This window comes from Syngnathus acus, chromosome 15 (genome assembly GCF_901709675.1).
Source record: "Syngnathus acus chromosome 15, fSynAcu1.2, whole genome shotgun sequence".
Taxonomy (NCBI): domain Eukaryota; kingdom Metazoa; phylum Chordata; class Actinopteri; order Syngnathiformes; family Syngnathidae; genus Syngnathus; species Syngnathus acus.
The window spans coordinates 6,585,182-6,598,009 of record NC_051100.1 but is presented as its reverse complement, the minus strand read 5'-3'; the positions used below and the strand labels follow the sequence as shown (position 1 = coordinate 6,598,009).

Below are 12,828 nucleotides of genomic sequence, written 5' to 3'. Positions count from 1 at the left end.
TTGAACTCAAAGTCCAGAGTGCTGCCCATTACACCATAGAACCCATAAGGTTTATTTTATGTTTATTCTCCTTTCACTTTTCTGATCCAAATCAGTATCAGTTATAAAATACAGATGGAAAAAAAGACATATGAGACACAGAGCTAAATCTCAATCATGTATTCATTTACCGAGAGCCAAGTGCTCCATCTGCAGGATCTGGTGGGGATCAATATTATTTTTATATTGTGTATTCATAATGTGAGTTTATCACAATGCAACGTGGCTTCCATCAGTGCAATGGAATGAGAACTATGTGACGTAGGGCGGGGGGCGGGGTGTACTGCGCCTTTAAGACGACGCTTTAACTCGTCAGGAAGCGGCTGGAAACGCATCCGCCGCAGGGAGATTCCCACTCGACCGACCCACTCCTCCATTCACCGGACACTGACAACAAATCGGATGCCACGGTTGAGCTGTCCACGCCGTCCCTAAACAAGTGTCTTCTCATCGATTCATCGGGGCTGTTTCGGGGAACGATAAAGCTGGATGGTTGCGCTCATGAAAATCACCCGTGACATATGTCGTCTGTTGGGGTTCGCCAGCGGTAAGAAACACTTTGCCCCAACTTTTTAAAGTCGACCAAAAGTAAACACTCCTTTTAAATCGTTTGGCCAGCGTTAGCTATGAGCTGGGCTTTTAACTCGTCGTTTCGTGTTCGGATTGTGGAGATAAGTTTTTAGATGAGTCTGCGTGTGGTACAATGCCAGTTACACCCTTTTCTCGAACTACCTTCAGTCAGTACATACCATAAAAGTGGGCTTGTGCACTTTTTTAGATAGCTTGTCTCATTCCACTGTAATGAAACGCCCAAGTGAAGATATATAAATGGCTTTATAGTGAAACCAGATGAGGGTTAGAGGAGAAGGGAGGACGTAGGAATGACAACAATGCCTCAAAATCCTTGTCAGAGCGCAGCCGACATAAAAAAAAAGGAAGGATATTAGTGTTGGTGATCGGGATGGACATTGATAAAGAATATGGTCATTGGGTGGGGAAATGAAATGCATAATACAAACAATATTTCAGAGGCGCTACGATTAATTGACAGAATTAATCAATTAATTGACAAAATATTGATCATCGATGATCGAATTATGACTCATTTGTCTACAGCACTACTAATACATTTTGAGGTGCTTGAGGTTTACTAGTACAAGTTACTGAAGTTTAACATTGCATCTGTCTGATGTAATGTTAAAAATCTAAAACTGTGTAGTCCTCACTCCCAAGTTTTCACCAAAAGTAGAAAATGACCCTTTAAAGAACCAATCCCAATCCATATTACAACCATTGTTACAGGCTAAAAGGAATGTCATAGAAAGCCATTATGACATGTACACATTTGGTACGTCCTACTTTAAAGCACCTTTAGTGTTCCCGAAACAGTACATGTACAACACATATTGATGCTGTAAAAAAAAAAAGAAAGTTACTAATATCAGGTGTCTGGGCTATGTTTCTCCCACATACTTGGCGTAACATTTTAAAACTTTTTTTTATTACTCCAGAAATAAAAAGAGCAAATATAATATGCATCGTTTTTGTCAAATGTGCGCTAAATTACACTTTATTAGCAATTTAAAGGACCTCAAAGCTGAGTTTTTGTTGTGGCCCTGTTGTGTTGTGCATTCTTGTGGAACGAGCTTTTGTTTCAGCCAAACACTCTCAAACCAGGAGACAGAGACACTCTTGTTGCTGACGTCCGACCACCTTGGATGCTTGCCACATACCGTCACAAAGATACAAAAGTATCAAAGTGGAACACTGGTATTGTTTTTAGGCTTTGTGAGTGTTTTCAGGTTAAGACGATTAAAACTTTCTAAAAGAAGGACAACATTAATCAGTCCACCTAATCGTACAAAGGACACATTTAACATGGCGGTGTCGGAGTGTTGTTGAAAGCCTAGAAGTGTCTCATGAGTCACGTTTTCATCCATTACTATTTTATCCGATTTGAACAAATAGAAACCTAACCATACGTCTCAGTGTGGTTTCTCATCTTTTGTGTGCCTCCACTATCATCCGCAGGATTTTCACAGGGGTGTTTCTGAGAAACAGGTTCTCAATGTCAAACACCACTGGTAGTAGTTTAGTTTTCTCAGAATGCCTCACCCATCCTGGCTATTTGGACTGAAAACCATGATCTCATCCCTGCAATCTCCAAAATGTGTCATCAGATGTCATTGAACTTTACTATAACAAGGAAGTCAATTTTCTCTATCTGACATCTAGGTGTCCAGGCAATCTTGCAATATGAACCATGAATCAATCCTGACTTTACATAATCTCTTTACATCGGGCAGTACATGTCAGTTCAGCATGCAATGGTCTGATTTGTGTTTCTACTGCAACATAACCTGTCAGGAAATTCAATAAAGATGATGAATGTAACCTGGGATTTGTATTCTTAAGGGAGGGGTGGAAGGCAGTATGACGCTTCTTGGATCTAAAGGATAATAGCAATGAAATGGGTGAGGGGCAGTATGTTCTTGCTCGCTCGCAACGTGAACGGGCACTCAGTTTTGTGTGAAGAGTAAAAGGGACATCTGGACATGACTTCATTTCCTTTGTCTCGTCATTTGCAGTATGTGTACAAAAGGTCAAAATCCAAGACTGTGAGATCCTCCTTTTAGGTATCAAAGCACTGCTGTGTTTTCAAAAAGTGATATTCAAGACTTCGGAAACTGTATGGGTTGGTGTAATGAATAAGCGGTAGAGAATGGATGAATGAATAGACAGAAGTAAACAGCAGTTAAAGACTAATATAATTTAACACGCGTTGCTAGCTAATTGGGAGCTATCTATGGAATCCACACAAACTTACTTATGTATTTACCAAAACTGAAGACACCTTTGCATTGCATGACACTTGCGTGGCTTTTTTTTTTATAGTGTCATCCTGCTTGATAATGATCCTGTCATGATGAGAAAGAAGTCCAAAGCCAAAAACCTAAAAATGTGGGAAGTCCTGCTTTGGTAGGCGTGTGCCACACACTTTGGCAACTAAAAACTAATTGTTGACACGTTTCCAATAATTTGTTGGTGCAATCAACAGTGAAATAGATGAAACTCTCTGGCCATATCACTGCATAACATTCTGAACAAAAAGTAGTGTATATGTGTGAAAATCAGCATCGTTCAAATGTTCATATTGTTAGTGAGTAGCAAATTGAGTGCCTTTTGCTACTTTGCAAAGTGCAGTTGCATAATTAACCACGCTCCTCAACAGGTCCGCCTGCGCAGCAGCAGGAAGAACACAAGGACCGTGGTGCCACAGTCCCTGGCCCAAATGATGCTAGGGCTATATCCCAGGTAAAAAACAGGGGCACGCCAACTGGGCAAAGCTTCATAGTGCCACTCTAACTGTGTGTGTGCGTGCGCTCGCGTTCAGGATGCATTAAATGTCGAGGAGGACCTGAGCGATGATGAGAAGGTCAGACGCAGAGCAGAGCGACGCAGGGCCAAGAGAAAGGTAAACACACATTTTGATCCTTTTTAAACAGTTGTTGTCCACGTTGCACTTCCTCAAGTGTGCAATGTTTTGCTCCAACCTTTTTCTCTTTGAATTACCAGTAGAAGGTATCGAGTGATTTGATTCATTTTTACAGCCCAGGATTAACTTTTGAATCTTTTTCCAGCGCCGTCGAATACGGAAGAAGTCAGAGCAGTTGAAGCAAACCGACAAAGAGAGACAGGTAATCATTGTGGTTTCTACATTGGATTGAGCTGTGCTACGTTGGATAATAATAATGTGGTCCTCCTCGCTAGGATGAAGACGAAAAAGGCGGCGAGTCGGAATTGGAAGACTCTGATTCGGAAGCGGAAGCTAACGTGGAGGGCCAGAAAGACCTGCAAAAGGATGACAAAAAGGATGTAAAAGCAGCTGCCTCAGACAAGCCCACTACCTCCAAAGCTGCCACTCCCTCCAAAGAGCGTCGGAAGGCCAAATCGACGGAAGAGGTGGGGCCTTGTTTACGTTATTTCACTGTGATTTCAATATTGGGCAATTTATGATTTTGTGCTTGACAAAAAGAATGCAGTGTTGAAGTCTGTTCACGGAATGAACAGTTCCGTTTTGCTTGTTGAATAGTAGTTTTGAAATGGATGAATCATGAGTCGAATTTTACCCTCTGTTTTTTTTTCCTGTAATTGCCTAACCCTCCTCTCCCCTGCCCAATATTCCCACTCAGTTACTGATCAACATGTCTTACATGGTCCACAGGAGCCCGAGTGGGACATTAGCAGTGCCTTCTTTGCCAACGCCGCTAGCCACGTCAAGCCTAAAGGCCGCAAGTCCAAAGAGAACAAAGAGAACGAGGCCAGAAGGAAGGTACTTGTCCAGTCGTTCGGCGGGACGAGGTGTGTGCGTCTCATAACGTTCGTGTGGCATTGGTGTGTTTGTTCCTCTTGGTGGTGCAAAGTCTGACGTGTAAAAAGTAGACCATGCACCACCTTTTAAAAGCAGCTGCCGGAACGTGTGTTTTTGGGGATGGGCATTTGACGAGATTTTCTTGATAGGGGCAAAGGAATTTCAGTGAATGAGAGTTCTTGAGTGGTTAGCACAGTTCTGAGATTTGTCAGTAGATAGTTGCAGCCCTAGTCATATAACGAGAATAACTTCAAAACATTACAGGAATCCTAGTTCCAATGCAAATACATGAATAATATTAAAGTTTAAACATGACTGTGACAAAAATCACCATTTTAGATTCTCTGCCTCTTCTCATGTGCAGTACCTATCTTGATGTATGCTTTCATAGCAGTGCATGTCAATTATGTCGTTGTCATTGCAGACACAGCTAACTGAAGCCATGACAAGGAAAAGCACATCACTTGCAGGTAAATAACATTCAAAGCCTATGTTCGAAGATTGTGCCTTGCTTTCGGCAATGTTCACATGAACGTGGCTATTGCGGTATGCGCTGAATAAATATCCATGAACGTGAAGCTTGAGCCAGTGACGAGCGTATTTGTTTGCTGTAGAAAAAGGAATAAAGCTAGTGCAAGAGGAGCACTACTCGCAAGCAGCCCGCATGTTTACAGAAGCCATCAAATGTGACCCAGCTGATTACAGGTGCGTCACCTCGTCACATTTTAGGGCTTACTTTGAAACATTCATGAGTCAATTACTAAGAAATGACATACATGCTGGAAATGTATGTTGTTCTTGCTGCAGGTTCTATGGGAACCGTTCTTACTGCTACTATTGGTTGGAGCTGTACCCTCAGGCCCTGGCAGACGGAGAGCGCTCCATCCAGCTGGCTCCAGGGTGGCCCAAAGGATACTTCCGCAAGGGCAGCGCTCTCATGGGCATGCAGGTGGACACTAGCGCCACGCTGGCCTGACTTGACATTGAGCTTCTCACTTGCGGATAATTGCTTGACGACGGCGTGCAAATGTGTCTTAGCGGTACAGAGAAGCGGAGAAGGCTATGGAGCAGGTGCTAGAACTGGACAAAGACTGTGAAGAGGCTGTCAATGAACTCTATGATTGCAAAGTGCTGCAATTGATGGTGAATACCTTCAAAATGTTTTTTTTTTGTGTAATGATGAAATTGTCATCAAACATGCTTTGTGCTTCAGGAGTATGGTTTTGATGAAGTGGACAGCGGGTTGCTACTAGAGAAATTCTCAACGGTGCAAGATGTTTTGGCAACTTATTTCGATGTTGCTGGAGGTCAGTTGGCACTCATGACTTATAGCAAAGAAACATTTTGGGTGTGTCTACCCTCCCTACCCATCCCTTAATCGAGCTTTTGTTTCCTTATTTTACAGCGCCTAACCAAGATCAATCTGTTGTACAACATGGGTAATGTGATGTTTATTAATGTATTCATTATACCGTAATTTTCGGACTATAAGTCGCGTTTTCTTTTCATAGTTTGGGTGGGGGGGCGACTTATACTCAGGAGCGACTTATACATATATGTTTTTTTTTCACTTTTTTGGGCATTTTATGGCTGGTGCGACTTATACTCCGGTGCGACTTATAGTCCGAAAATTACGGTAATTGGTTGACACAGCCCAAGATGTTTTTTTTTTCTGTTTTCATTTCATGTTCTCTCTGTTGTTTTTCGATCAGGCCTTGCCCATCTCTGTGGGTGGGAAATGTGACAGCGGAGCTGACAGAAAAACACCTAAAGGACGTCTTTAAAGTGTACCGTAAAATATTTGGTTCTATTTAATGTCAACAATATCACCTAAATAGCACTTCATCATTTGCTTAGTAGATTGTCCCCCTGCTATGAACATGGCAAAGATAATTTAGCTTATTCTACTAGTTGTGGACCAGCTAGGACACCTTGTTGTAGCTACATAGCATTGACTTGGCTAACATGCTAACTGTACTGTTTTCCAAATGCAGTGTTTCTTATCTGTGTGTTACTTAGCCTTGTGCATGTATCCTTTGGGTATCAAAAGGATTATCTCTTATTATCTTGAAACATTGTTAATTGCCACACAAGTGTAACACAAAGTTGTAAAACTAATCAAATTGTATGCTTCGATAACAAGTGGCAACATTTAGGGGTAATGCTGGAGCATGACTGCCTTGAAATCAATCAGTGTGTTTACTTTATGCAGTGATAGCTCAAACGGAATCACTAGCCCAGAGTTTTTACAGCCACTTTAACTAGAGAATTTTGTTTGTAAATCCTGTATTTGACCAGTCGCTTGTGTTCTTTACATGGCAGGTATGGCGAGATCGAAAGCATCCGTTTGCTGCACGAGAGGTTTTGCGCCTTTGTTAATTTCAAGAATGCCAGTGACGCCGCCCGTGCGAAGGACAAACTCAACGTGAGAACTAACGGCTTACACTCACTTCGTCATTGCTGTTGCAAAACAAAGTCCTTTTTACATTTGCCCTCCCTTAGGGTCATTTTATTGAGAACACACGTGTAGTGGTGCGCTATCCGGACCGTCGCCAGCAGCGAGTTCCTCCTATTCCTCTCGGTGTCACGCAGCAAGCGGCCGCTTCTGCTGGGTAAGAAGCACGCCATTGTACACTGGTGCCCTGACTTTTGAGATTAATAGACAAAAGAATGGATAAAATAACGAAACAATTTGTGCATCAGGATTTCCGTCTTTAATTTGTTGCTCCTCCTTGTGTGCAATCCTTGACCAGCAGAGGGCAGTATCAGCTAGACAGACATGCTACCTGAAGAGTTAATGATGAAACAGAAGGTCTGCTACAGTTATGTCAGTCGTTTTGTTTTTTTGTTTTTTTTTCAGTATAAAAATGCTAGTTTCAATTGGCTGGTTATGGAATTTCTGTTATGTTAGCATAATGTTAGTTAGCTAGTTATTTTATTCGATGCAGGTGTAATTGTCTTAATTTCATGTTTAGTTTTTGAACCAACATCAACTGAGTGGTAGCAAACAGCTTGAAGCATGCATTAGGCTTTTTTTTCAAGAATTGTTCACTTTATGCTGCTTGTTTTGAAATTCAAAATGTTTCTTTCAACCTCAGACAAATATTCGTCTGAGCGTCACTCTTAATTAGGTCACAGTCAAGGTAGCACAGAATTTCTTCCCCTCATCATATGATACTTCCTCTCGTCTCAGACCACGGCGACGAGGCCCCGTGAACGGAGATGAGTGTTACTTCTGGAGAACCACAGGTTGCTATTTTGGAGACAGGTGTCGCTACAAACACATTCCCGATCACAAAGGAAATGACAAGAAGCCGTGGCTGCCTTAATCGCGCTTCCTAGTTTACAGAAAACCGGGACACAGCGTCAGAGGAACTGGACTGTACGTTACTGTGCAGAGCAGCGTCTCTCGGCTAGTATGCAACATACCCTGGTAAAAACGGAGCACAGTCAAGGTCAGTGCCAGCACTCAGGTTTAAACACATGAGAAGTCAAGCATGTGCCATGATGCACTTTGACCACAAAACAAGGGAGCAACAACATCGCCTAACTGTGACTTGATGACACATGCTGACTTCTTGGTGCCTTAAGGGATACAAGCAAACCTCTCACACACACACATGGTCCCATGTTTTCTATTGGTTGCACAGCAAAGAACAAATGATTGTATTACGCGACAAATGACTATAAGGCCACTTTGAAAAGAAATGACATGGGAAAATGACAAGTTACTGGATTAAAGTTTGGAATGGAGTAAAACATTTAAAAGGAACAAAAACCAAAACGTTTTTGTGATGGTGTCCAAACATTGACAAGTGAATATCACAAGTGCCGTGTTTTATTTGTAGTCTCATTTATAGATGCTGATTTTAGTCTCATAAAAAGAAAGCTTTTTGTAATATTAACGATTGTATTCTTATAAAATTGACTTTTCCCTTTATAATATTGCAACTTTTATTTTGTCAAATGAATGCGACTATTTTGTGAAACAGCCCCCTTCTTTGCAACAATTACGCTCTTATAATTATGACTTTATTCTCATAGAGACATCTTTTTTCTTTACAATTTTATGCTCTTGAAGTGACATTAGATGTATTACATCTTTATTCTCAGATGTGAAGTGATGACTTTATTCTTGTACGGTTATAGTTTTATTTCTCCTCGACTTGCACGATCTCTCATTTCTTTTCAATGTGGCCTTCATATTTTGTGGGGGGAAAACAGAATGACATTTAGTTTTACTTCTCATCAGCATTTCCTTAAAACTGGATTCAATCTTTTTGCCATCACCTTCCAATCCAAGTCTTTTGTAAGAACTCCAAATGGCAAAACAAGCCAAAACTATTTAGTGCCTTATTTGCAAAGCTGCCTTGATTTATACAACCAGTAGGAAAAAAAAAACCTTAAGGGACTAGATACTAATCCCCTTATATGTATCGTAGACTTTTTTTTTTTTTTTCTTTAATAAAGCAGTGCCAACACACTACTGCTCAATCTATGCAAAAAAAAAAAAAAACGCTAATTTTCTTTTCTGGACAAACACGTCCACACTCATAATTTTTTTGGGCTATGACGCTTGTATGTCCGACCTGTTCTCGTCCTTGTTTAGACGATGCAGTTAATGAAAAGCTATGTTTCTAATCGGTCAGTATTTCGTTGAACCAGAGTCCGGTACCTCTGCACGGGGGAAAAAAAAAGGGCCTACACGTCATCATTAGTGCATTAAAATTAGCATTGTCCAACCTAACTGCAGTTTCTAGTTTAAATCCACACTACACAAGTACACGTGACAGTATTTACTATTTATCGCTCTTTTCGATTGAAGTTCCTGTCACATTGTTAAGAATAGGTTGAAAAAAATGTCTTTAGTACAAATTGTTTTATTGTTGGGTGAGCGTTCTTATTAAGCACACTTTATTCTAACACTGTTTGTGGCACTTGTGTTCCGTATTTGTTATTTTCTTAAAAAATGTATAAAGAGGGATTGGGCGCCCGACTTTATACTTGCTGCATGTTCAATTGTCAACTGCACATGGTTTTAAGTTTGACATTTCTTGCCTTTGTTGTTGCTTTATTGGTGCATTTCACCCTTTTTCCAAAAAGGTTTTTCAAGAAACGGTATTTTCAGTTTCAATGCAACGCATTGTTGTTGAATATTTTGTATTATCGTCGCTGCACTGTTATAAAGAGTGTTTTGTATTTAATAAAGATTTTTCACATCCCTATGTTATCTTGGCAAGAATTTTTGTGATTTTGTTGCTTCCACAAGGTGGCACTATTGAGCATGGTCAATTTTAACATTTTTAATCTCACCCAGTCAAAAGGACTGAACCGAAGGCAAAATTAGTATGCATTCGATTTGTTCTTAAGACTAAAATCTCACCATTTAAAAGCAACTTGTATTGCAAGCACCTGTGCTTTTGTTTTTTGTGTGTAAAAAAAAAAAATAACAGGAAAGGTAAGGGTAAATATGTCAAGTGTGTCGCAAATGAAAATTAATGGTACTGGAAAGCAATGAAATGAACACTAACAAGAGCTTGTTAATATTTTTTATAGTCCTGTTAAAAGGTTCGGATTCACTTAAAGGAAAAGAGCACACTAATTCATGACTAGTTGCACATAACTGATTTTGGTAAAGGCAACATTTCAAAACGTATATTAAAAATGTAATCTATGAGGCAAAATTGTAAGGTCACACCATTGTTGCACAATAAAGTCTGAATCTTGTCTCCGCGTTAATTCATCCCAAAGGTGATGTTGAGGTCAGGACTCTGCAGGGCAGTCAAGTTCATTGACACCACACTGTCATCCATGTGTTTATGGACCTTGAACTGTTTGCACAAAACAATGTAAGGTCAAATATAAGTAAACTTTTAAGGTGCCAGTATCCTGAATGAAGGTTACTTAGTGGTGTCAAACAACCTGGAATGTACAGTCAATGTTTTCAGTGCCATTCATGTTCTTTACAGTTACATAGTACAAGTGCAAAAACAGGTTAGTTAGTGTATAATCATAGGATTGTGTGTTAGAAAAAAGCTGTACTATTCTGCCTAAGTTGACGTGATGGATATGTAGCATTTAAGGCGAAAAAGAGGCGAGCTGATGGCAGGTGACTTTTAGCATGATAATGCAAGTGTAAAAAGAAGAATCCGCTTGCCAGCTAGCTCGGAGTTAGTTTTTTACTTTGTTACACATATATCGGTTTTGTTGACTCGTATTTTGTCACACATTGGTTTTCTTTTGTGACGCCGTTGTGAGTGGCAGCCTTTTCTAGAAGCCCATTGAGTTACACACGTCAGCTGTATGTCTTTTATATACGCACTCTGCGGTATGAATGCTGCTGGAAAAAACGGAATTTCCCCCCCAGGGAATAATAGAGTATCCTGTCTGTCTGTCTGTGTCTGACAGCGACACGAATGAAGAATAGTTTCACAGCTACTGCAAGCTTTTGTATTTCTTTTTAATAGAAATGAATACATCGCTGAGTATTATTGTCTGTCTACATGTGTTGCTCCACCGTTTGTGTTCAAATTGCATGAAGGACTCAGGGATTCACTGCCATGATACATCACTGGTTATTCCAAGTTTGCACTTGCAATTTGAAGCCCAAAAATCTCCCACATTACAGCTCAAAAAAATTAATCTGTTGGGTCACTCGTATCTTAAGGCACCACTGTATACCTTGTAAGCTGTGTATAGCTTTAGAGGTGTGTTTTAGCAGGAAATTCTCTCCCAATTCCAGGAGTATTTGATCTTTGAGGTTTCACTGTACACAACCCTGCACAAATGCATCCCTCCCCCTCTCCGCTCTTTGATTTTAAAGTCTAACCAACTTCTCAGAAGGCGGCTGGCTGCGGTCACGTGGAAAGGCAGCTTGTTTATTGTTGTAGAGTACGTCTGCATTTGAGGCCTCCGCAGATTACGGCACAGTGCACAGCAAGTTTGGTTGTTGTAATCAGAGGTCAAAAAAGAAGAGCGACAGCATAGTGGACTAGTGGTCAGCATGTGTGCCTCACAGTCTCATGTTTGGACTCTGGCCTCATTGCGTGGAGATGCAGCATCCACTCAAGACACACACAAACATAGCACAGCTATTTTAAGCCCCACACCTCCTTTCTCTTTTTATTTCCATGGCTCACTCACTTTCCTCCTCCTCTGATTTGGTCTCGCTAATAGGGGGTCTGCTTTTCCTGTACGGATTTACCAGTCAGGGCGGGACCACCGGCCCGCCACCCAGTCCCCCCACCATCACGTGCACTTGCATACACTCACATAAACATCCCAATTACAGCCTTTTTACACATGTGCACAAAAAGTCACACATGCAATGCAGCAACCTAAAACTTCATGGATGTGCAGTGTGTCTAAGAATAAACCAGACGGACTTAAAAAAGGATGCCGCCGAGGTTGACTTGAAACCTGAAATAGTTCATCAACACAACGCCCCATGGCCAAACTTGACCATGTAGCTAATTTGGTAACAGGTGATTAAAGAAAATAAATAAATAAACACATTTAAAGATGTTTGGTGGATCCCAAGTTGCGCTCAAGTGACCCTTGGTTGGGAAAAAAAAAAGAGCAACACGTTTTTGTCACGTTTGACGTCTCCGCTGATGAATCTTTCTGCTTCCTGGAGCGTGATAATACGTTTGACAATAGTAACGTACTCTTGGCTCGGGGTGGTATGTCGTTTTCTCATCAGTCACGTTCACCGTGGCTACATTTGAGGCCGCGGCTATTTTGAACGCCGGTGGTTTGCGGTGCTCTCGACAAGGAAATATCTACGCTGCGGTGCGGGAAACTTCTTTAAGACACTTGCAACTCTGAATGTTTGAATCTATTCCTGAAGCGAGGCCTTCCTGTTGGTCACACGCATGTTCGCCCTCCCCCTGCGCTTGTGTAACATGCTTTTGTGTTAATTTGTGTAAAATGTGTCGGCAGCCATTCAGACAGCGAATGAGAAATGTGAGAGATCAAATTTGCATAATCTTGTTGAAAATGCAATTCCCTCTGAGATGAAACATTTGAAGTCGATTTCTGAATTGTTGAGCATAGATTTTCATTTTGGGAAAAAGAAGGATAGCCGATTAACCATCAGCAATGTAATATCTTACGTTAGTCGCTATTTATCATAACCCCCAAAACACAGAGTCCCATCTTTGTAGACTAATGATAAATTCAGTGTAGAAAGAAGTGTAAATAAAAAGAACATACATTATACAAGTGTGAAAAGAAGTAAGACACAGTTAACACTAAATCCTTAAAATGTTACATAATGCAAAGATTTCCCTTGCAAATAACTTTTAATAATTAAAACCATTACAACGAAAAACTAATGACAACAATTAAAAGCAATTTTTAACTTGCCTTACATTAGTGTAAATAATAAATGACGTCTACAGAAGATAATAATGACC

The 12,828-nt window shown here is 40.7% G+C and overlaps 1 protein-coding gene across 1 annotated transcript; it reads left to right on the top strand.

Moving 5' to 3' along the window:
- The first annotated feature begins 340 nt into the window (after positions 1-340).
- Positions 341-9,638, top strand: zgc:123010 (uncharacterized protein LOC641500 homolog). The gene is made up of 16 exons (XM_037271067.1): positions 341-586; positions 3,272-3,354; positions 3,434-3,514; positions 3,681-3,737; positions 3,811-4,002; positions 4,265-4,372; positions 4,836-4,881; positions 5,026-5,116; positions 5,219-5,360; positions 5,450-5,554; positions 5,625-5,718; positions 5,817-5,850; positions 6,124-6,198; positions 6,734-6,836; positions 6,914-7,023; positions 7,605-9,638. Exons 1-16 carry the CDS (start codon positions 529-531, stop codon positions 7,738-7,740), a joined length of 1,515 nt encoding a protein of 504 aa, XP_037126962.1. The 5' UTR covers positions 341-528; the 3' UTR covers positions 7,741-9,638.
- Positions 9,639-12,828: the final 3,190 nt, after the last annotated feature.

Bases quoted from the DNA above. Each gene is read 5' to 3' on its own strand.
- zgc:123010 (XM_037271067.1), top strand. From the start codon at position 529: ATGGTTGCGCTCATGAAAATCACCCGTGACATATGTCGTCTGTTGGGG. The intron at 4,373-4,835 runs GTACTTGTCCAG...TTGTCATTGCAG, and splicing joins AGAACGAGGCCAGAAGGAAG to ACACAGCTAACTGAAGCCAT. The intron at 6,199-6,733 runs GTACCGTAAAAT...TTTACATGGCAG, and splicing joins CTAAAGGACGTCTTTAAAGT to GTATGGCGAGATCGAAAGCA.